Consider the following 24,989-nt stretch of genomic DNA (forward strand, 5'->3'; position numbering starts at 1 on the left):
TAATTGTGTCATCTACAAATAGAGATAGTTTTATTTCCTTTCCAACCTACATGTCTTTTCTTTTCTTCCCTTGGTGCCTAGTCTGAACTTCTAGCACATTGATGAGTAAGAGTGGTGAGAGCAGATATTCTTCATTTGTTCCTAATCTTGGGGTTAGGGGGAAGCATTCCCCATTAAGTATAATGTCAATTAGAGGTTTGCTGTAGATATACTTTATCAAGTGGAAGAAATTCCTCTCTCTTTTCCAGAGAGGTTTATGATGAATGAGTATGGAATTTTGTCATGCTTTTTCTGCATTGATTGATAGGATCATGCCATTTTCTTCATTAGCTTGTTAATATGGTGGATTTCATTGATTTAAGAAAAAACATATTGAATAAGCCTTGCATCCCAGAAATAAACTCCACTCAATATATTATAAATGGGGATCTTGCAAATGTGGTCAAGTTAAGGATCTTGAAGTGGAATGATTGTCCTGGATTATTCTGGTAGGTTCAATCTAATCCCAGGGACACAGGAGGGGTTATTTAGAAGAAATGTGATGATAGAAACAGATTGAATTGGTGCACTTTGAAGCTGAGGAAGGGGCTGTAAACCCAGAAATATGGGCAGCCACTGGCAGCTAAGAAAGCAAGAAAACAGATTCTCCCTGTAGAGCCTCCAGAAAGAAGCAACCCTGCCAACATCTTGACTTTAGCTCAGTGAAACTGATGTTGGCCTTCTGACTTCCAGAATCGGGGGGAGTAAATATGTATTCTCCTGAGCCACTAGGTGTGTGGTAATTTGTTATAGCAGCTTTGTGTAGATAGGAAACTCATATATCTGTGTAGATAGTGTAGCCTGGTGTGGATAGTCAGTAACTAGGTACAGTCAGATATACAGATCCCCTATGAACATGGGCATTCTGAACTTCTCTTATTCCTTAAATGTCTACTTTAGGCTGGTTTAAGTAGGAGAGTCCTGAGATGCACATGTTATTTAAGGAATACTGGTTTGCAACAAAGTGGAGGGAGATTGAAGAGAGCCTATTGTCATCTAAAGGGGATGGCTCTTGTTGAAGAGGCCAGAAGTTAGATTGAGGAGTTAGAGACAGATGGGTACCAGGGACATCTCAGGGAAGTCGGTCTCAGGCTTTGAAGCCTGAGTAATGGTATGAGGGATGAAGAGAATGACACCATCAATGACGCAAAAGCATGAATAAGTAACACATTCATTAGGAGGGAGGTGAGAGGATTAAAAAGTTTTCTGACAGGTTTTCATCTGTCAAAAATGACTGCACAAATTAGAGGGGTTGTATTCTTTCAGAGGTGAAAAATCCAATCATTGCCTTTTAGGTAATATTAATTCTAACTGTGACTTTAGGGAAGCACATCCTGCTAGTCCTTGAAGCCTGAAATATGTCCAGGTGTCTGAGTTCTGCATCTTGAAGAACACTTCCTCTTGTCTCACCAGCAGTAAGAGGGATGTTTACTAGCATCCTTGTGAGTTGATGAATTTATGTATGGGCAGATCAAGACTTCTTTGTTATGGTCTGAAATATTATGTTTAAATTTTTTTCTAGGCTACGAATAAAATTGTTCGCAAAACAACCATCAGGTGTTTCTTAAACTAAAACTGTTAAACTGTTGTTCTTAAACTAAAAATTCCATTCTGAACCCATAATATGTGTTCTACCAAACATCTTTTAAGTTTTTAAAATGAGGCACAAACATGTCTCTCTTATTTTTGAGCCAACTCATTCTTCTCAGGGACGGCGTGTAGAAGGAAGTACAGAAGTGGGATCAGGCTGCTTTTATGGCTTGTTTGACTCCGTTTATTGAATGTTCAGTTTGTGGCACTATGCTAACCTCTGGATCATGATCTGTTAAAACTTTCATTCATTAGAAAGGAAGCCTTTAGGGGCCAGTATTGGGTTCCCAAGGGGAACTTCAGCCCTAGGAGATTCTTTACAATGAAGTGTGATATAATGATGTTGTTTTATCTTATGTATTTATTTTTAATTAAAATTTTTTTAAAAGATTTTATTTATCTATTCATGAGACAGAGAGAGAGAGAGAGAGAGAGAGGCGCAGAGACACAGGCAGAAAGAGAAGCAGGCTCCCTGCATGGAGCCTGATGTGGGACTCGATCCCGGGACTCCAGGATCATGCCCTGGGCTGAAGGCAAGTGCTAAACCGCTGAGCCACCTGGGCTGTCCTTAATTTAAAATTTTTTATTGAGATGTAGCTGACATATTACATTATATTAGTTTCAGGTATACAACGTAATATTTGATATTACGTTGAAATAATAATCACCACCATGAGTCTAGTTAATATCCATCACAATGTAGTTATGAATTTCTTTTTCTTATGATGAGAACTTATAAGATTTATTCTCTTAACAACTTCTAGTTATACAGTATGGTATTATTAACTATAGTCTGTCACCATGCTATACATTACATCCCTAGGACTTACTTATAATTGGAAGTTTTTACTTTTTGATCCCCTTCACCACTTTGCCTGCCTCTTATCCCTCATTTCTGTTAACCACCAATCTGTCCTCTGCATCTACAAATTCTTTTTTTTTTTTTTTTTTTTTTTTTACAAATTCTTTTTCTTTAGAATTCACATATAAGTGAGATCCCAGGGTGTTTGTCTTTCTCTTTCTGGCTTACTTCACTTAGCACAGTGTCCTCAAGGTCTATCCGTGTTGTTGCTAATGGCAAGATTTCCTTCTTTTTTTTTTTTATGGCTGAGTAATATTCTGATATCAGAATGTGTCTATGTAAGTCTTTATGTCTTCACATTTCTTCATCTATTAATGGACACTTGGGTTGCTAACATGTCTGCTGCTGTGAATAATGCTGCAGTGAATACAGCAGTGTATATATCTTTTCAAATTAGTGTTTTCATTCCATGCAGAAGTGGAATTGCTAGATCATATGGTAATCCTTTTTAAAATTCTTTGAGTGGGACGCCTGGGTGGCTCAGTGGTTGAGAGCCTGCCTTCGGCCTGGGGCATAATCCTGGAGTCCCGGGATTGTGTCCTGCATCGGGCTGCTTCTCTCTCTGTCTGTGTCTCTGTCTCTCATGAATGAATAAATAAAATCTTTAAAAATAAAAAAATAAAATAAAATAAAATTCTTTGAGAAACTTCAGTACTGTTTTCCATAATGGCTGCACCAATTTACATTCCTACCTCCAGGTTGAATGTTTCCTTTTCTCTGCAATCTCTCCAACATGTGTTATTTCTTGTTTATTTGTTTGTTTTGAGAATAGCCGTTCTGACAGGTGTGAAGTCATATCTTATTGTGGTTTTGATTTACATTTATTTCCCTGATAATTAGTGATGGTGAGCACCTTTTCATGTACTTGTTAGCCATCTGTATGTCTTTGGGAAAATGTCTATTCAGATCCTCTGCCTGTTTTTTAAACTGATTGTTTTTTTTGCTATTGAGTTGTGTGAATTCTTTATATATTATGGATATTAACCTCTTTCAGACCTATGATTTGCAAATATTTTCTCCCATTTGGTAGGCTACCTTTTCATTTTGTGGAAAGCTTACTTTGCTATGCTGAAGGGTTTAAAAAAAATTTTTTTTTTTAATTATGATAGTCACAGAGAGAGAGAGAGAGAGGTAGAGACACAGGCAGAGGGAGAAGCAGGCTCCATGCACCGGGAGCCCGATGTGGGATTCGATCCCGGGTCTCCAGGATCGCGCCCTGGGCCAAAAGCAGGCGCCAAACCGCTGCACCACCCAGGGATCCCCTAAAAAAATTTTTTTTAAAGATTTTATTTATTCATGAGAGACACAGAGAGAGAAGCAGAGACATAGGCAGAGGGAGAAGCAGACTCCCTGTGGGGAGCCCGATGTGGAACTTGATCCCAGAACCCTGGGATCACAACCTCAGCCAAAGGCAGACGCTCAACCACTGAGCCACCCACGAGTCCCAATGCAGAAGCTTTTTAAGTTTGATAAAGTTCCACCTGTTTACTTTTTTGTTGCCTTTGGTTTGGACATCAGATCCAAAAACTCACTGCCAAGGCTCAGGTCAAGGAGCTTATTGCCTATGTTTTCTTCTAAGTGTTTATGGTTGTAGGTTTTATGTTTAATTCCTTAATTCATTTTGAGTTGACTTTTGTGTGTATGGTATAAGATAGTGGTCCAGTTTTATTCTTTTGCATATGGCTGCCCAGTGTTCCTAACACCATTTATTGAAGATACTGTCCTTTCCCCATTGTGTATTCTTGGCTCCTTTGTCATAAATTAATTTGTCTTATATATGTGGGTTTATTTCTGGGCTATTTTGTTTCACTGATCTATGTCTGCTTTTATGCCCTTACTATACTGTCATGATTATTTTAGCTTTATGATATAGTTTGATATCAGAAAGTGTGATACTTCCAGATTTGTTCTTTCTCAGAATTGCTCTGGCTATTTGGGGTCTTTTGTGGGTTCCTTTTTTTTAAAAAAAATATTTATTTATTCATGACAGACACACACACACACAGAGGCAGAGACCCAGGCAGAGGGAGAAGCAGGCTCCATGCAGGGAGCCTGACGTGGGACTCAATCCCGGGTCTCCAGGATCACACCCTGGGCTGAAGGTGGCACTAAATTGCTGGGCCACCAGGGCTGCCCTCTTTTGTGGGTTCTATGCAAATGTTAATATTGTTTGTTTTATTTCTGTGAAAGATGTCATTGGAATCTTGATGGGGATTGCCCTGAATTTGTAGATTGCTTTGGGTCATATTGATATTACAATAGTAATTCTTCCAATTCAGGAACATGGAAGTTTTTTACTTTTAAGTTTCCTCCTAACACAGAGATAATTCACATAAAGTCTACATCTGGACCCGACAGCAAGTTTTGTCTTTGCAAAGTAGAGCTTCCATTTTGAGTAAAGTTATCTTTAAGGGAGCAACAATTTTGTGGTTGGATTCTCTCTATTTCTAAATCCATAAATCAGAAGCTCCCCCTTTCTGCTTTATTATCATAGATATTTTCATCAACATCCAGTCAGTTGGATATCTGTCAACATTTTAATTTAGTTGTAACTCTTCCAGTTGTCTGTAGTGCTTCTTAAATACTAAAATGTGTAAGAATCACTTGGGGGTCTTATTAAATGCAGTTTCTGGTTTACTAGGTCTGGGGTGGGACTTGAGATTCTACATTTCTCATAAGCTCCCGGGTGATATAATGTTGCTGGTCCCCCAACCACATTGTATAACAAGGGTCGTTAGGTGTTTCTTACTCTCTAAATGTCACTTATGCTACGTTCAATTTGGTGCTTATAGTATTTGGTAAGTTTCACAACTAGAATGAGCAACATCAGAAATTAGTAGTTAGGGGCACCTGGATGGCTCGGTGGTTGAGTGTTGGCTTTTGGTTCAGGTTATGGTCCCAGAGTCCTGGGATCGAGTTCTGCATCTGACTCCTTGCAGGGAGCCTGCTTCTCCCTCTGCCCATGACTCTTCCTCTTTCTCTGTGTCTCTCATGAATAAATAAAAAATACTATTAAAAAAAATACTATTAAAAAAAATTAGTAGTTAAAACATCACTTTTTATTTTAGGAAATTACAAAAGTAAGATAAAACTTGTTCAAGGAAATGGAAGAATTCTTGAAAATGTCTAACAATAATGGCTTGGATTTTTAATTATAATTTTTTTATAATAAATTTATTTTTTATTGGTGTTCAATTTGCCAACATACAGAATAACACCCAGTGCTCATCCCGTCAAGTGCCCCCCTCAGTGCCCGTCACCCATTCACCCCCACCCCCCGCCCTCCTCCCCTTCCACCACCCCTAGTTCGTTTCCCAGAGTTAGGAGTCTTTATGTTCTGTCTCCCTTTCTGATATTTCCCACACATTTCTTCTCCCTTCCCTTATATTCCCTTTCACTATTATTTATATTCCCCAAATGAATGAGAACATACAATGTTTGTCCTTCTCCGATTGACTGACTTCACTCAGCATAATACCCTCCAGTTCCTTCCACGTTGAAGCAAATGGTGGGTATTTGTCATTTCTAATGGCTGAGTAATATTCCATTGTATACATAAACCACATCTTCTTTATCCATTCATCTTTTGATGGACACCGAGGCTCCTTCCACAGTTTGGCTATTGTGGACATTGCTGCTATAAACATCGGGGTGCAGGTGTCTCGGCGTTTCATTGCATCTGAATCTTTGGGGTAAATCCCCAACAGAGCAATTGCTGGGTCGTAGGGCAGGTCTATTTTTAACTCTTTGAGGAACCTCCACACAGTTTTCCAGAGGGGCTGCACCAGTTCACATTCCCACCAACAGTGTAAGAGGGTTCCCTTTTCTCTGCATCCTCTCCAACATTTGTGGCTTCCTGCCTTGTTAATTTTCCCCATTCTCATGGTGTGAGGTGGTATCTCATTGTGGTTTTGATTTGTATTTCCCTGATGGCAAGTGATGCAGAGCATTTTCTCATGTGCATGTTGGCCATGTCTATGTCTTCCTCTAAGAGATTTCTCTTCATGTCTTTTGCCCATTTCATGATTGGATTGTTTGTTTCTTTGGTGTTGAGTTTAATAAGTTCTTTATAGATCTTGGAAACTAGCCCTTTATCTGATATGTCATTTGCAAATATCTTCTTCCATTCTGTAGGTTTTCTTTTAGTTTTGTTGACTGTATCCTTTGCTGTGCAAAAGCTTCTTATCTTGATGAAGTCCCAATAGTTCATTTTTGCTTTTGTTTCTTTTGCCTTCGTGGATGTATCTTGCAAGAAGTTACTGTGGCTGAGTTCAAAAAGGGTGTTGCCTGTGTTCTCCTCTAGGATTTTGATGGAATCTTGTCTCACATTTAGATCTTTCATCCATTTTGAGTTTATCTTTGTGTATGGTGAGAGTGGTCTAGTTTCATTCTTCTGCATGTCGATGTCCAATTTTCCCAGCACCATTTATTGAAGAGACTGTCTTTCTTCCAGTGGATAGTCTTTCCTCCTTTATCGAATATTAGTTGACCATAAAGTTCAGGGTCCACTTCTGGGTTCTCTATTCTGTTCCATTGATCTATGTGTCTGTTTTTGTGCCAGTACCATACTGTCTTGATGACCACAGCTTTGTAGTACAACCTGAAATCTGGCATTGTGATGCCCCCAGATATGGTTTTCTTTTTCAAAATTCCCCTGGCTATTCGGGGTCTTTTCTGATTCCACACAAATCTTAAAATAATTTGTTCTAACTCCCTGAAGAAAGTCCATGGTATTTTGATAGGGATTTCATTAAACGTGTAAATCGCCCTGGGTAACATTGACATTTTCACAATATTAATTCTGCCAATCCATGAGCATGGAATATTTTTCCATCTCTTTGTGTCTTCCTCAATTTCTTTCAGAAGTGTTCTATAGTTTTGAGGGTATAGATCCTTTACATCTTTGGTTAGGTTTATTCCTAGGTATCTTATGCGGATTTTTAATTATAATTGATTCCTACTATTTCTTTTTGAAATTTTTTTAGATACATGTAGTAAGTAGTTCAGGGAATACATATTAACATTTTTTATAAACTATTTTAAAGATTTAATAATTTATCTTTCCTGAAATATAAACTTAAAACCTGAATTATTATAAGCTAGAATTTAAAATAACCATGGACAATATCATGATTTACTTTTAAGGATTACAAGCACATTGTATAGGTTTGGGTTTGCGCTATTTGACAGTCACAGTTTTGCAGTAACACCCATTTATAAACCTCTGAATTGCTCTTCAGTATTTACTATTGCATCATTTTATTCATTTATTAACCATCAATTATATCAGATCTATTGGCTAAGTAAAAATGAAATCCTAATGTGGATTCCAGTATTAAGGATAAGATATATATAAGAATTGTGGGCAGTGGCGACATCAGAAATTTGTCCTGAAATGCTCATGTCAATTACTAAAGATAGGAGATTGAATGGTTTTTGTTTTGTTTCTTGCATGAAAAGAGAGGTGGAAAAAGAAGGTCTTGTAAGCAATAATGCATTAAGTTTAGTTGTAAACTTTGTATTTTGGCATGATACCACTGAACCAGCTTTTGACTGTGGGGGTCTCTACCTAAATTAGAATTAGCTTTGGGAGTTCTCTAATTAATATTTTTCTCTTTCAGCTACATTTTCTTGTGTGTTTCAGACTCAAGAACCTTTCCCTCTACCCTCAGATTCTCTGTCTAAACATCTTGCTAGTAAATCTGTTTATACTGAAGTATGAGTAGAACTTGAATACCTGTCTCCTTCCCACCTTCTGAGTCTTGGGTATTGCTTTCTGGTCTGTCTTCCTTTAATGTCAAGTTTGATCCATTTTGTTAGTCCAGTTCTTTAAAGCAGGAACTACCTCTGTTACTATAATAGCCCTGGGCCAGTGGAGTAGGAGGCATGTACGGCAGACTGGTGCCTCAGATACAGCTAGATTAGGCCTAACTTGAGTTAGAACATGAGCTGGGTTTCTATATAGAATCGCCAAATGGTGGCTTTGGATGGACTCTGAGGTCAGGGTACTGGACAAATATGTGTCCACGATAGAAGAAATGAAGAGTTAAGATGGTGGGGAGATCAGCATAGTTTGGACTCAAGGGTGTGAGGGAGAAGAGGTTGGCTACAAACAGAAGAAGCTGCACATGACTATCATTGTGTTCTGATTCCAAACCCAGAAACACCTGTAAAGATGCAACTGAGCAGGGGGAGGAGCAGAGGGAGAGGGAGAGAGAATCTCAAGTTGACTCCCTGCTGAGCACAGAGCCCATACCAGGGCTCCATCTCCCAATCCTGAAACTGTGACCTGAGCCCAAATCAAGAGTTGGGTGCTTAGCCACCCAGGTGCCCCTAAAAGCAGATTTTTAAAAAGACTTGTGAAGGCATGACTTAGCTTGTAATGAAGCCAAATTAATTATTTTCTTATGTCTCAGGACTGACTAACCCAGGTCCAGGACTTGGCCAAAAGCACTTGACCCCCAGCACTGGCTACCTCTCTCAAAAGGCTCTGTTTAAATCATGACAGCTCTCTTCCTGTTATTTCAAAGCACATGTTCTTTTTGCAGAAGGGGTAGTAATCTCATGCTGTCTTACAAAATCCATTACGTTGCTGGAGGATTTACTTTAAGCTGATGTGTTAGCTTCATAGGATTTGATTTTTAAATGCTAAATACTTAAAAATACACGTTTTACTTCTTCTGTTTGAGATGAGGCTTTTAAGGAGTAATAGACACCACAATAAAAGCCAGCACGGTTCCTCTTGTCAATAAAAAAGGGATTTGCGTGAAGTGCTGCTTTTTCATAAGAAGCACTTGCGTAGAGCATCACTTAGCAACACGCAAATCAGCTTTGACACCTTATTCATCTTTAATATTCAGGTTCAAATCAAGTCTTTCCAGTGATGGGACAGATAAAATCTTTGAAACCAAGCAAGTGAAAGGTGTCACTTTATAATTTCCATCTTTAGGTTGGCAGCAGCATCAGAGTTTTCATTTTGTAACATTTTGGAATTGGAATTTTTTCAATTTTCAAACCTAAATTCCTTAGAGTGGCGTGCAGGGTCCATCATGGACTGGTTGCTGCTTACTTCCGTCATAACCTCTATTTCAGCCAAATCAAACAGCCCAGTTTACCAAATGTGCTGGGTTATTTAATATCACTATTTCTTCAAAGCCATATTGTTTCTTTGCTTTGGGAAAACTCTTTGTTGGTTAAGTTCTGCTAATCTCTCTAGATACTTCTGAATTCTCAGGGATCTTCTCTCTGATTCTTTCAGACTGAGTTAAGGGCAAATCTTGGTCATAGGGCTTTAATACTGAATTTCAGTTGTTTTTCTTATACTTAACTGGAAGCATTTGAGAGACAGGAATTCTGTCTCTTCTTTGTATATTCCTAACCTCTCTGTATGTTTCATTTATCTGAATTTCTCACTATCTGTGGCAGAGCTGAATCTTCTCTCTTTGAAATAGTAGTTCTTTAATCTTGAGAGTTTTGACCAGAGACTCAAGGTACTCATTTATGAATTTAACAGTTATCTTTTGAATTGTTCATACTGTTTCAGGTACTATGCTGTTTGTTTACTACTACTTTGGAAAGATATAAGAGTCAACCATCAGATAAAGAGTTATACTAGACATAGCATTAAGTGGAAAAAATCTGGAGGCATAAAAAATTAAAGCAAGGATTTCTTAAAGTGCAAATTAGAAAGGAGGCTGTACCATGGTTTTATGATGATTTTCACAAAGGAAGCAAACTTTAAGGTTTTTTTTAATATACATATTTTTACAGTTGGTATAGAAAAAATTGAATGTGACTCAGTCATTAGGGTAACCCCATCAATTTATATATTTTAAGCTCAGAAAGTATTCCTCAGTAGTTTGCTTCCAAAAGCTGCCTTCTGTCATAATAGAAGGCAGACACACTGCCAAACTCCTTAGTAAACTGTTGTGTGTAGATTTCTGGAGTTTTTATTTTATTCATATACTTAAAACTTCACTAGGGTTTTGTTTTAAAATTTAATCTGTTTAAAAACGTGCTGGGAATTTCTTAAGATAATTAAATGAATTCCAATTTAGAACAATGCTAGAAATGTTGTTAGTCTTGTATGTGGATAAAGTATTTTATATCTAGAGCCTCTATAGTGCCTGTCTCAAAAATAGAATCTAAAGGTGTTCCTTTCTCCTTTGCTTTATTTGGAAAATGCTGAAAAGTGAGCAAAAATTAAAAGAAAAAAACACCTTTTTATTTGAAAGTGGAGTAAGATGTTATACTTAAAAAAAATAAAGCTTCCCAATTATCCAGTCCTATCCCATGCTGTTAACCTTTGGATACAACGTAGTGATGTGCTGTCTGCTTTTATGATAGTAGCTTTGAAGATTCCTTTCCATTCTAACTCTAGCTTTGTTCTGCTTATCACTTATTTTTTTACAAAAGAACATGAGGCACATTGTTTTAAAAAAGTCAAACAGTAGGCATGCAATAGAAAGTGAAAGTTTTATTTTGTTTTTGAGAGTTACTAGTCAATATGTAGCTATATGTTCTTCTAGATAACTGAACTTTTGGTTAAATTATAACTTTTTTTAATACAAAAAATGAGATCACACTTTCTACTCTGTCACATTTTTCATTCACTAACATTTTATTTCATAGCTGCTCTTCTTCATTACTACATGGAGGTCCATCCCAGGCTTTTTACTGGCTGTATACTATTTCCAGAATGGATCTACTGTTAATAAGCTGGTTGTCCATTAGATAGCTCCAGTATTTTTTTAAGTTACAATAATGCTGCGCTAAGCATTTTCACATCTTGTATACAAGTATGTATCTCTGTAGGGTGATACCTGCATGTGGATATGTTGGGTTGGAGGCATTACTCATGTAAAATTTTGCTGTATAATTTAAAAGTTAATCTTTTCTTCAAGACTTTCAACAGTATTTAATCATAAACAAAAGTTCTGATTTGAGAGTAAACTCTTTATTTTTTAAAGATTTTATTTATTTGTATGCGAGAGAGAGTAGGAGTAAGGGGGAGAGGCAGAGAGGGAGAAGCAGACTCCCTGCTGAACAGGGAGCCAACCGTGGGCCTCGATTTCAGGACCCTGGGGCCATGACTAGAGCCTAAGGCAGACGCTTAACCCATTGAACCACCCAGGCACCCCGAAAGTAAACTCTTTTAAAAAGGAAAGGTGGATTCCAAATCCTCAGGGAGGATTTTTTTGTCATTGTTTTTCTCCTCATGTTTTAACCTGAATTTTATTTGGAATCTTTGGGAGAAAGTACTGCTTGGTCTTTTCTGTTGCCTCAAAAAATAAATCTATGTTCTTATGGGTAGCATCTCCTTGATAATGCTGTTATTTCCCTGGATGTTAATATTCCTTGTAATGAACCACAATTTCAGTTTAATTCTATTCTGTAGAGTATGACATAGAGTAGAATGAAAGCTATCTGATGGATAATTTATTTTAAAAGAAATGCAGAAAGGTGACTCTATCAATAAAAATTTAAAACCCAGAGTGTCATTTTGTTTACATGTTTTAAGTTTTTTTTTCTTGTAACCTGGAGAACAGTTACAATTGTGCCTTATTGAATAAAAAAACCTTACAGATGAATTATATTTTCTTAAAGGATGATCTAATTGATACTCTACTACCTTGCTTTTAGGTAGTAAGAGTGGGTTTCTAAAGTTGTGTGTTCAGGGCTTTTCAGGGTGCCACATACAATTAGGGATTTAGTAGTCTTTTAGTACTATCTGTTTGATTCAAGTTTCTTCACCTGTATTTTTGAGTCCAGTTCACTCCAGCTGTTTTAATAGACATATCAAATTGCTATTTGAGAAATGTCATACAGATTTCAAATTTATATGTAAAAGGCAAATGGGCTTTATAGTCTTTGTTGTTGTTGTAAGCATCTGAGAACCTTAATAGGGCAACTCATGTATGGTTATGTAGACATATATTGGAAGATAGGTATTTGTGTCTCATATGGAACTTCAATATAATTAATTTATTTCATATAACAATTCTGACTTTCAGAAAATGACTTAAAAATTTCTAAGATTTCATAATCTTTCTAGTTTGAATTATAAGGGTTTATCTGCTAATCTTTTTATCTGTAAGACATTATACTTCTGAGGAGATGATAGTAACTTATTTTACAGATAAATTATTCTGTTTTCTCTCCTTTTTACAGAAAACAGGCATCGTTATGGGTCCAAGGAGACATTTTCCGATCCAAACTGAAAAATAGACCGTCCAGTGAAGGAAGTATTAATAAAATTCTTTCTGGCTTGGATGATATGTCTATTGGTGGAAACTTATCTAAAATACAAAATGTGGAAAGATTTGGAGAGGTGAGTGTTCCTTAGGAAGGTTTTCGTGTCTCCTTAAGACTAACGTTCTGCATTTCTTTGTTTTCCAGCTGAACATATATAACATAGCAATATCTCTTTTCTGAGGTGCTGAAAGTACCAATATTTCTTAGATGTAGAATGTAGAATCATCTACTTGTAAAACAAGAATCAAAGCAAAGACAGCAATTATCCTGAGAAATGAAAAAGCTGTAATTTGGGCAGCCCGGGTGGCTCAGTGGTTTAGCACCACCTTCCGCCCAGGGTGTGATCCTGGAGACCGGGGACTGAGTCCCACATCCAGCTCCCTGAATGGAGCCTGCTTCTCCCTCTGCCTGTGTCTCTGCCTCTCTCTCTCTCTCTGTCTCTCATGAATAAATAAATAAATTAAAAAAAAAAAAGCTGTAATTTAAGGAGCACAATTATAAAGGAGGCTACTCTGGGGTGGAGACTATGCACAAAAAGGGAATAAAAAGGAAACTTTCTATTTGTATGGAAGTGGATATAAAGAAGAAAGAATTAATGTGACAATTGAAAAAACAGTATATGCCACAAGTGGTTTTTTGTGAAAGTCTCAAATTCATATTGATTTCTAAAATGCAGAGTTGAAAACACAATTAGAGATAACTTTTTTCTTTAATTGAGGCTCTGTTATAAACAAACCATTTTTCAACAGTTGACATTGGTGGACTCATTTAATCTTTACAACTAGCTGGTGATAGGTAATATCAGCAGTATTATCTCTACAGTTAGGAAATGGAATGTCAGAGAAGTTCTAACCTTAGTGATTCCCATCCACATCTATCTGATTCTGAATCTGTGTGTTTGTGTTATACCCTGCTACCTAAAAATGGAAATGACTTAAAACAGGTAGGATCATGGGCATTTTTGGAGTTAGAAGCAACCTGGAAATCATTTGTTCTACTTACCCTCTTGTGCAGATCAGAAGCTGAGGTCCCACCAAATCCCATGACTTGAGGGTCATGGTGTTTAGTGGTGGGACTGCCTTGAGACTGAGAGTCTTCCTCCTGGTTTAGTTCTTTCTACCACAGTATGCCTGAGGTGAAGCTAAGCACTTGGTTGTAGTTATATTTTTATAGCTCTGAAGGAGCAAAAAAAAAAAAAAAGCTGTTAAAAATATTTAAACAGTGGAGCGCCTGGGTAGCTCAGTTGGTTAAGTGTCCAACTCCTGGTTTTGGCTCATCATGATCTAGGGGTCATGGGATCAAGCCCCATGTCGTGCTCCTTGCTCAGTGGGGAGTTTGCTTAAGATTCTCTTCCTCTCCCTTTACCCTCTCCCCCTCAAATAAATAATAAATCTTAAAAAAATATATTTAGGCAGCAAGTGTGGATTTACATTCTACTAGCCAGTGACCCGTTGGACCTGGATGAGGGTCTTATGCAAAATGCTGTGGTTCAAGTTTGGCCCTCAGGGAACCCCAAGTGGAAGGAATGCATCATAGCTATTTTAAGTCAACAAATGTCATATAGAACCAGTTATGTTCACCAAGGAACATAACCAGAGTGCTTGGCAATCAGAAGAATGGGCTTCCTTCAACAACACAGGATGGAGACTGCCAGGAGAACCAATTTTTCAACCCTGTGGTCTCCAGGAAGCCACTGATGAAGTGGCTATGTTTACTTGTATGAATCATCTGTCCTGACAAAATGTAAATGTTAGCCAAGGTCATGTTGATGTTCAGAGCCTTTGTTGATATTTTCTTGTCTCTGTGTTGTAGTCTGTCCTATTCAAAGCAAACAAAAGGATCTGAACTGGCATTTTAATGTTATAATATAGCTAAGCAAGAATACTTTTCTTGCTCTGGTCAGCATTTCCTTCTCAGGTTTTGTTAAAGTAAATAGAGCTTTGCATGATGACCTCTGAAAAGAGACACATACAATTTATCCATCTATCTGGGAAACATAATTTATCTTGTAGGAATATAATGTTTTCTATATCATAATCCATATTAAACTAACATCTGGTGGAGCATTTTGTTCTCATACTTTTTTAGATCTCAGTTTGTTGAACTTAAGAATAATTAACATTTATTTATCACTGAAAGGGTGAAGAATGAAATATGAAATTTAAAATAAGTTTTATATATGAGTGTGTATTCAGGTATTGGGCTATTTCTCTGTTTCTTATTCCCTGTACCTCTAAATTAATTATTTTAGCTCTAGCCATTCAGAAGTGGTATTATTTTTGAAGTCAGAGCACAGAAATGAAAATAATTCAGAAATGCCACAGAATGATGGTGTGGTTAAGATTTCAGACAGTGATATGCATATACGTTTTGAATCACTTTGCAGTTAGGTGATGTCTTGTGTAAATAACACTTTAAAGTGCTTTCCTTGCCATGCTTATGGTCCTGGCTCCAGAACATTGCATGAATATGAGGAGTTAGTTTACTCAGAAGTGAATGTTATAGAGTTGGTGATATCTTTGTCGTTCTTGTGAATTCCAAGTGGGAAAATAAGTTGAGAATGCTGCAAGGATTTTAAGTTTCAAGTTCCATACCAATGTTCGAGATAGAAACCCATGGAAATTCTGGATTTATTTAGTTTGTACATAAACAAAGTACAAAAAGGCACTATTCTTCTAGAAGTTGCTTCTTTTTTTCCTTTTTAAAAGTAATGTCAGATTGAAAATGAGATACTAAATTATTTTTCTGATTTCTAGGCCTACAGGGATTTTTTCTGTGGTTGGTTATTATTAGGGAGCTCTGTGATTACCTGATTGGGAAGGTTTGAATATACAGTTTTTCAGTGCTCAAGAGGCAGGTGAATAGGCAAAAAGATCAACCAGAATGATTCAGGCCACAGTAAGGGGACTAGGCTGCAGCTGTGATGAATTCTCTTCGCCTACTTCGAGTTATGAGAAATCTTTTAAAAATAGAGGCTTTACCTTGACTGAACCTGGTCCTCAGTGTAGGGCTAGGGATTATGAAATACACATGGCCCATCCTGTGGGTCTGGCAAAGGTTCCCGGCTTGGTGCTTCTGTCTTGCACTGTACTTTTCTTCCTTTTTTCTTCCCTGCCTGGCAATAGACACTGTGGAGATTGAGGCTTCCGTCTGCCCTCTTTGTGAGCCTGTTCCCAGCCCAAGGGCCTTGGTAAATATTGCTTGAAAGAATGAAGAAGGCTTACAGTTTCTTAGAAAACAAACAAGAGTACATGAAATTGGTAATAATCCAAGCCATCCAAGGGTAATCTGTGCTCACATACAAAGTAGTACCAGCAGTACGTGCTCATTTAGACATGCCAGAGCCTAAGGGTCCATCGTGCACTGAGGTCATAAAGAATTTTAAGAAGATGGAATTGAAAACACTTTAAGGGGCAGATCAGTAAGGAGTGAAGTGAGGAGCTTAGAATGTAACAACCACCTAAATAGCACTTACTATGTGCCAGGCTCTGTTCTAGGCACTTTACATGGATGAACTCTTTTTTTTTTTTTTTTAAATTTTTTATTTATTTATGATAGTTACAGAGAGAGAGAGAGAGAGGCAGAGACACAGGCAGAGGGAGAAGCAGGCTCCATGCACCGGGAGCCCGATGTGGGATTCGATCCCGGGTCTCCAGGATCACGCCCTGGGCCAAAGGCAGGCGCCAAACCGCTGCGCCACCAGGGATCCCCATGGATGAACTCTTAATTCCTATAATAGTTGTGTGAAATAGGCACTGTAACTAGGTCCTTTTGAACAGATGACATTAACTGAGGTAGAGAAAGTTGAACTGTCTGCCCAAGATCACAAAGTATGCAGTGGAGCTAACATTTAAACACAGACACTCTGGCTGAGGCTGTACTCAGCCACTCACCTTGAGGCCTCTCTCCATGAGGTCCTGAGTGTGGCTTTAGCATATTACATCAGTAATTTTGAACATAACCGTAGCCAGCCTGTCCTAATAATTTCTCCTGGCATTGTGATTGTTCTTAACTTTTCCTGCTCCGAGGTCATAATCCAAAATTAGCACACTAATCAATCAGATGCTCTTGACTTGGAGATGTTAATTAGGTGCAGGTGCTGCTCTTGTTCAGCCAAGTTCACATAATTGACATCTGGTAAATAAGAATGTAGTGTTTTATTTATTTTTAAAGACTTTATTTTTAAGCAATCTCCACACCCAACGTGGGGTTTGAACCCACAACCCAGAGATCAAGAGTCACACACTCCACCAACTGAGCCAGCTAGGTGCCCCAAGAATGTAGTGTTTTAATTACATTATTGAGGGATCCCTGGGTGGCGCAGCGGTTTGGCGCCTGCCTTTGGCCCAGGGCGCGATCCTGGAGACCCGGGATCGAATCCCACGTTGGGCTCCCGGTGCATGGAGCCTGCTTCTCCCTCTGCCTGTGTCTCTGCCTCTCTCTCTCTCTCTCTGTGACTATCATAAATAAATAAAAATTTAAAAAAAATTAATTACATTATTGAGATACTGTGATTTATAAAATCCTTTGCTCTTTTACATCAAACGCTCATTACAGGGTACATCTTAGAAAAAAATCCATTAAGTGAAAAATTAAGACCTTACTTTCAAAGCACTGTTCTTTCCACTCTTAGGACCACTATGGCATTTCAGTTCCAGTCTGAATGCCACAGGGATCCAGGAGAAGCTCTTGGACAGGAGAGTGACAGTACACCACAGAGCCACGGGGAGACTGCTCTGGCTGTGAGGTGGAAGGGGTGTTGGGGTCTGTGTGTGGCTAGGGATGAAAGGCCGGGTGATAGGGGAGTGGTCCCAGATGATAAAGGTCTCAACCAGTGGCAGCGAGGAAGGTGAGAAGACAGATTAGGGGGCTCTGATAAACCCAAACTTTTTATAATCAGAAGCAACTTATGAAGATGACATCTTTGCATTTCCCCAGCTTTTACATCTTAACAATTTCAACATCTGAGAGCTGAAAGAATTTTGGAGATGACCCAGCCACCTTTCCTAGGCAAATCACTTAAACCTGCTAAAAATCCATTATCCTCTTTCTCTTCCAGTCCTTTCACTTCTATTTTTACTCATTTCTATTTCAAACTCTCTTTTTATGTCATTTTTCTGTTTTAACTCTTCCGTCTTTTTTCCCTAGTGTGCTATATTTTATCTAATAGATTTTTTTCCTTAATGGCACACACCACGGCCTCCCCGGTAGCTTACTCTGTCACTATTTAATTAATGTGTTGGTCAGTGATTACTTTATCCAACTGAAACCTATGAATGTGTTTTATTTTCATTTTCATCTTGTCTATATTTAGAGAACAACTGATGGCATAAAATAAATCTTTATACTTTGCACTATTATTTGTTCTTTAGCTAGATCATCATCTGTAAATAAGTACATTTTTCAAAATGATCCTTCTTTATGTATTTTAGTTTACTCTCATTTTCCTGCCTTTATATAGGGCAGACTGGTATCCAAAAGAAAGAGCTGGTGCTCAGACCCTCCAGAGTCAATGGGAAGTGACCCTTCTCCTTGAGCAACAATATGAGGGTCTTCCCTGGACTAGGCTTCCTCACTTTGGTCAGCAGCAACCATGTGACTTTGTTTCTTTTCAGCAGAGTCTAGGGGATCTAAGTAGCTCAGGGCCAGGGAGAGTCTGCACTAGGGCTCTATGGGGAGAGGGTCTGGAGCCCAAGAGCACAACTGAGGCCCAGGTTAGGTTCTCTGCATTCATCAGTTGTGACTATTCATAGTTATTATAAGGAATGAATTTGGTAGAAAGAATGAGACTTACCAGCATCTGCTGAGAAAAACCTTCAGATTGCCCCAGGTCCACCAATTCTTGGGATTGATTTATGCCTCATGATAAAAGGAACTGTGTTTTCTAGTATATTTTCCCCTCACAGGTGTTTGTGTTCTAGGTGCTCTGATAGATACAGAGCTTAGTTATGTTCATGTCCTTGTGGCCTACTCAGGATTCTAGAAAGCCAGAGTCCTCTTTCTTACAGCTTTCTAGTTTCTTAATTCTGTAATTTAATTTAAATGTGTTTTGAACAACATTAACTTTTTGTTAAGAGTTTGAAGGCTTTTAAACACTTGCTGAGAATTTTATGGCTTATATGCTTTGCAACTCCTTAGTCCTAAAAATGCCTGAAGCTTTGTACAGTAGCCACAGAAATAAAATAGGGATGATACGGTGAGATAAAAAGTAATATGATTTGTATTTCAGCAGAGTTCTTCAGACCTGTACTGCATGTCTGGGTCTCTTCCCCTCCCTCTTGCTTCCCCCGTCCCCAGGTCGGGGTGGGGGTGGGGGGAACAACACACACGTTTTTCTCATGCCCTAATCCAGTCTGTCACCTCTCACCAGAACCCTGCAGGAGCCACTTACCTCCATCCCCCTCCTTCCCGCCCCCCTGCAGACTTCACCTTCTTCAGTTCATTCTCCTCACAGTCATCCTCTAGGAGGAAATGTTTGCAACATATTCAAATTAGGGTTTTTTTTTTTTTTTAATGTAAAGAACTCTTAAAAATCAATGTGAAAATGCCACATACACAAGTAAAACAAAATGGGAATCCTCATGGCTGGTAAACATTAAAAACATTTTACTTCCCTAGAAATGAAAGAAACACAAATTTAAATGACAAGATGCTATTTCTGCCTCTCAAGTTGTGTGAGATTAAAGAATGTATGCAGTATTAGCAAGGATTTGGAGAATAAAAACCCCTAAAGATTGCCAGTTGGAGTGTCAAATGGAGGGCAATTTGATGATACATGGCAAAAGACTTTACAATGTATTTAGCAATTCCACTTCTATGAATCTATCTTAAGGCAATAAAAGAACAGTGTTTAAAAGCCGTATGTATAAAGGAGGGTGTTTGTTGGAGCTGTTTATAGTGATGAAAGATAGAAAACTGCCTGAACCAGGGTGAAATCAATAAAATTTGGTATATCTTAGATGACGGAATTTTATGGAATTTTATTTATAGAATAATATGGCAGAGGTTTTTTTTTTTGGTTTTGCTCTTTAAAATTTATCCTGAAATACTTCTGGCAGTTTATCTTTTAGGCGAAAAAGTAAATTACAGAGCAGCATATATGTAACTCAACCTCTTTTTGTAGGAGGAAGTATGTTGGGAGATGGTATGTATAGCACAGGGAAAAATCTGGAAGACTATATGCCAGAGTGCTAATGTGTTTTGCTTCTGATGGTAAATATGTAGGTGACTTTAATATTTTTTTCACTCTCATCTGTATTTTATCATAAACACATATCATAGGGTAAAATAATATTATATATATTTTTCTTTAGAAGAGACATGATTTCCTTCTCCAGAGATTGAGAGCTGGGAGTTTATATGCAATGGTTTCTTTTTCTTTGAGAGCTAGGGTATTTAAGTAAACTCCTTAAGAAAAGGAGCTAAAGTAGAAAATATATTGAATCTGGCTCGTTAGGTGCATGGCTGTCTGTTGCAGTGTTTTTGTTGTTTTCTACATTTGAAATTATTTAAAAAAAGATTTCACCTTTAAGATACATAATAAAGTGGGAGAGAAAACACATGTGACATAACTATAATGTAAAACACTTAATTTTTTTTGGTTAACTGTGCATCTTTTTAAATTAGTGTTTATTTTTTCAAGTAATATGTGACCTCACTTTTAGGTGTTAAAAAGTACTGAATTCTAATAAAAAATATCCGTTCCCTCTCCCACCTTTCTGTACTCCTACCCCCACTCCTACACCAACTCCCAAAACAGCGATCCTCTAAGCAAATTACATCAGCATTTTCACTACCATATTCTAAACACATATGTCTTGCTTATAATGCTATTTAAAATAATTTGAGTTTTGGACACTTTTTGATTGCCTCCTGGTTGTGGTAGACAGAATTTTAGAACAGTATTATTCCCACTCCACTGTTCTTCCCAATATGGCTATATCATCATTTTTGGTTGAACCCAATAATATGGGGATGCCTGGGTGGCTCAGCGGTTGAGCATCTGCCTTCAGCTCAGGGCATAATCCCAGAGTGTCAGGATCGAGTCCCATATCGGGCTCCCGGCATGGAGCCTGCTTCTCCCTCTGCCTGTGTCTTTGCCTCTTTCTTTCTCTATGCCTTTCGTGAGTGAATAAATAAAATCTTTAAAAAACCACTATAATATGTAAATTATTACCATGTAAGGATTGTTCACTCCTGAGCTTGGTGTAGTGAGTTAGGGACAAACAGGGCTAGGGAGGACGAGGTAGAGGGCCACGGAAGCAGGCTCACAAAAATCCCAAAAATGCTGAGGTGTAAGGAAACCAGAGATAAAGGACAAGCCAGACCACCCTGCCCTAGGTGTGGGTGGGAGGGTGTCTTTTTTATGACCATCATCTGTGACCACCAAAGAATAACCAGACCCCAAAGAAGAAGTAAGCCATTAAAGATGTTATCACTAGTCCTTACTCAATGGTGATATCAGTAAATAATGTTAAAAGGATTTAGGTTCCTTGATTAGGTTCTCAATAAAAGACCAACTGGACAAGCCCTCAGTGGCAACCCTGCCGGAACCCCTCTCACTCCTGAGTGCTTTCTCTGTATCTTTACTTAATAAATTTCTATCCCTTTACTCACTCTCCTGTGTCCACGAGATTCATCCTTCTGACTCCATGAGACAAGAACCAAGCTCTCCTGTATCAGTAGAATACTCTGTTTTCTTTGTTGAACCTTTCTTTGTTTTTCCCAGAGTTAGTTACCTATTTTTTTTTAGTGCTTCCTATTTATTTTTTTTTATTGAAGTACAGTTGACACGATGTTACATGAGTTCAGATGTAAGTTAATTGTCTTTTTATTTGCATAGTTTCTGTGTACTTGGGAAAAAACAAGGCTACTCCCTCCCCCTGCCAAAATTGTGCCAAGCTAATTTAAAATTTTGTAAAAATCTTTTTATTGGGCAGCCTGGGTGGCTCAGCGGTTTAGTGCTGTCTTCGGCTCAGGGTGTGATCCTGGAGACCCAGGATTGAGTCCCACGTTGGGCTCCCTGTGTGGAGCCTGCTTCTCCTTCTGCCTGTGTCTCTGAGTCTCTCTCTCTCTCTCTCTCTCTCTCTCTCAACTCTCTCTCTCTGTGTCTCTCATGAATGAATTTAATTTATGATTTTATTTATTCATTCATGAGAGACAGAGAAGCAGAGGCAGAGGGAGAAGTGGGCTCCCTACAGAAACCCGATCCCAGGACCCGGGATCATGACCTGAGCTGAAGGCAGACACTTAACCAACTGAGCTACCTAGGCACCCACATTTTTTTCAGTCTTAACACAGCAAAAAAGTTTTACCAAGTTCATTCTTTTTCCGAAGACACTTCTCCTTCCTACCCTGGACTAGTTTTCTCTAGCTGTACTATACACTTGTGACCTGAGGCCTTCTTTTCATACTTTTCAATTGGATTCCTAATTTTCCTGGATTTCCTGTTGTCTTAACTATTCCCTGATGTACATACATCCTGTAAGTTTTCTCAGAAAGATTGTGTGGAAGGTGAAATTTTGTAAATTTGTTCTATCTTTAACATTAGAGTGATAGGTTGAATTTTGGAATGCCAGGTGAAGACTCGCTTTTCCTTAGAATTTTGAAGGTGTTTCAGACTTGGGAACATAACTCTGATCCTCCTGGTTGGAAGGACAGACAAGCTTTCTTGGCTTTCCCACAAAGGTGCCCAATAGACAATGAACCCGACTGATGAAGGTGAAGATCCTGTCAGGTCCTTCCAGAAGCCAGTCCAATGAAGGTTTAATATATTTCTGGACCCCACTCATATTCTAGAGACTGGCTGTGTGCTCGTCCTTCTGTTAGGTACAAGTAACTGGTCACAACACCCATGTTGATTACTGGGTGAAGCTAAGCCCACCTCAGGTGTACCATCCCACACACAAACCTACGCTTCAGGCCTGCCTTATTTCTATTTCTGTAGGCTTCCTTGGGTGGTAATGGATTCCTGCAACTGGGGTTGTATGGACAGAGATGAATGATATAACTGATTCCTGGAGACTTTATAGATGGGCAACTTAAGACTTTAAGAGAAAGTCTGACTTTAAGGTTCCATGATCCTGTAACTGTTGAACTGATGGTATTCTTTGCCAGGATGACCCTTCCTGTGATCTAGGACCATTTCACTCTATACTCATTCTTTAAGACTCAGTTAAAGAATTAAAGCTTCCTCTAGGAAGCTTTCATCTGCATTTCCTCTTTCCCACTGGCTATGTGCTTTGTATTTCTATTTTCTTTTTTACACTCGGAGTTATAGTAATAAGGTATGGTCTTTTTACCCAGGATGTGCCTACTGATCCCAGGTATATCGATGCAACCCAACCTAGGTGGCAGGGAGCAAAGAAGTGTTTTGAGCCAAGAATGGCTATCAGATATGACTAGACTGTGACTGAGGGAAGTATATTATCATACATCCTTCATCAAATAAGAGTTCTGTCTTTAAAGAGGGGAGGAGACTTTTATGGCTGCAAAGAATCTTAGCAAATTCAAGGCATAAGAAATATTCAGGGGAGGAAATGGCAAAATAAAATCTTTGCTGGTGCAGTGTTAGTGTGCTGTGGCATATATTTTAGAAAGAATGTTGTATGTGGGGTCAAGAAATCTGCTTTCAGAATCATAGCTATCAGAAAGAGCTTAGGGGAGCTTGGGCAATATTCTTAACTTCTATGAGCACTTCTTTTTTTCCATCTTTATGGACAACAGTGTCCTCCCTGCCCTGAGTTATAAGAATTAAATGTGAACTGGCATGTGAAAAGACCTTGTGTGTTACTTCTGAAATAAGACTTATTTCAGAAGGAAATACACTTTCCCAATTAGTAAGCTTTAACTCCTGGAAAGGTCTTGAGTGCTTTTACTAGTGTTAATTGACCTTAGTAAGTTATCGTGTAGATATCCTAAATTGTTTTATCTTTCATTTTTGTAAACAGACAGAAAATTTGTAGTGATGGATCCTAGTAGTCCCTGGAAACATATTTGTAATGTATCTATTGAGACGGTCTGTATCTGAGCTATATTCCAAAGCATGATTTTTGTTTGCATAAGAGACTTTTTGGTTGGGGTCCATTGTAACAAAGTGCTCCTTTTACCCTTTACTACATCCATTCCCGTGCTTCTCTGACGTGGAATTTGACCCATATATTTAACTGATGAACAGTTGAACGTTCTTTAGTGTATAGAATTATGTATTTAGTATTTAGAATTTGTAGTGCATTAAAGCTACTTAAGGTGATCTATGTTAAGTCAATCTATATGAAATATATAGTTTAGTCTATTAAATCTATAGAAAGCAAAATTCTTCATAATAACTTTTCTATGAAACATGCATTTTTTTCCAGAATAACTTAGAAGAGGATGAAGATGTGGAAATGAAAAATAGTATAACCCAAGGAGACAAACTACGTGCCTTAAAAAGTCAGAGACAGCCGCCACGCTCCTCACCATCCTGTGCATTTAGGTAGATCCTTTTTAAACTTTTAAATTTACATCGTGCCTCCATTTGTGGATAGAATATTTAATTTCTCTTGAATATCACTCTACAAGTGCCATGTTTACCTCTTATTTTTTGGTTTATTACTATTTTGTGTTGTTTATTATTTTGTCACTATAGGGAGCAGATAAATTCTAGAAGCTTACAGAAAGCATCTCCTATAATCTCAGTCTCTGAATGCCACCTTAAACTGCTATGCAGTTAGGTATCTCTGGGACTGTGCTCAAAATTCCTTTTGGAATTGTATTCTTCCCCCATGAGTGGGTGTCCTATCTTGTGGCAAATCCTCACATGTGTGCTAAGGCTTTTGTTTTGAATCTAGAGTGTGCAGAAAAGTATTGAATGCCAAGCTTGAGTATATCCTAACTCCTTAGATTTATGTTCTATATTTGAGAATTGAATAAACAATTCTTACCTGTGTCTGTAAAGTTATAACCATCCCAAGCTTGAAGTCTAAAATTACTAATCAGAATCAATTGATGGAACCTAACTTGTGATCACAACATTTAGAACCTGCTAATGGTTCAGATGAGTTAGAAAGTCTTCAGGATCAACGTAGGTGCAACAATCTGTGAATATTTTCCAGATTCTTTACTGTGATGTATGGGATGACAAGTTCACAAATGATTATAATGGGAAATGGCTACTTTTCTTTGCCTTTTAAGTGAGAGACATGCACAGTAAGAGGGGTGTTTTGCCAGCATGATACATGTCAAACAGATTCACAGAGAGTTT

At 38.1% G+C, this 24,989-nt stretch overlaps 1 protein-coding gene across 12 annotated transcripts in view; it reads left to right on the forward strand.

Moving 5' to 3' along the window:
* CDC14A (cell division cycle 14A) overlaps nucleotides 1-24,989 on the forward strand; it is a 250,286-nt gene that overhangs the window by 135,148 nt on the left and 90,149 nt on the right. For all 12 annotated transcript variants that reach the window (XR_013384557.1, XM_077905614.1, XM_077905615.1 and 9 more), the window contains 2 exons: nucleotides 12,662-12,821; nucleotides 24,103-24,221. Coding sequence is in view for 11 of the 12 variants with exons in the window: in XM_077905614.1 (XP_077761740.1) it covers nucleotides 12,662-12,821; nucleotides 24,103-24,221 (279 nt within the window). In the remaining variant the exon portion in view is untranslated. The remainder of the gene's footprint in view (nucleotides 1-12,661; nucleotides 12,822-24,102; nucleotides 24,222-24,989) is intronic.

This window comes from Canis aureus, chromosome 8, assembly GCF_053574225.1.
Source record: "Canis aureus isolate CA01 chromosome 8, VMU_Caureus_v.1.0, whole genome shotgun sequence".
Lineage (NCBI taxonomy): Eukaryota > Metazoa > Chordata > Mammalia > Carnivora > Canidae > Canis > Canis aureus.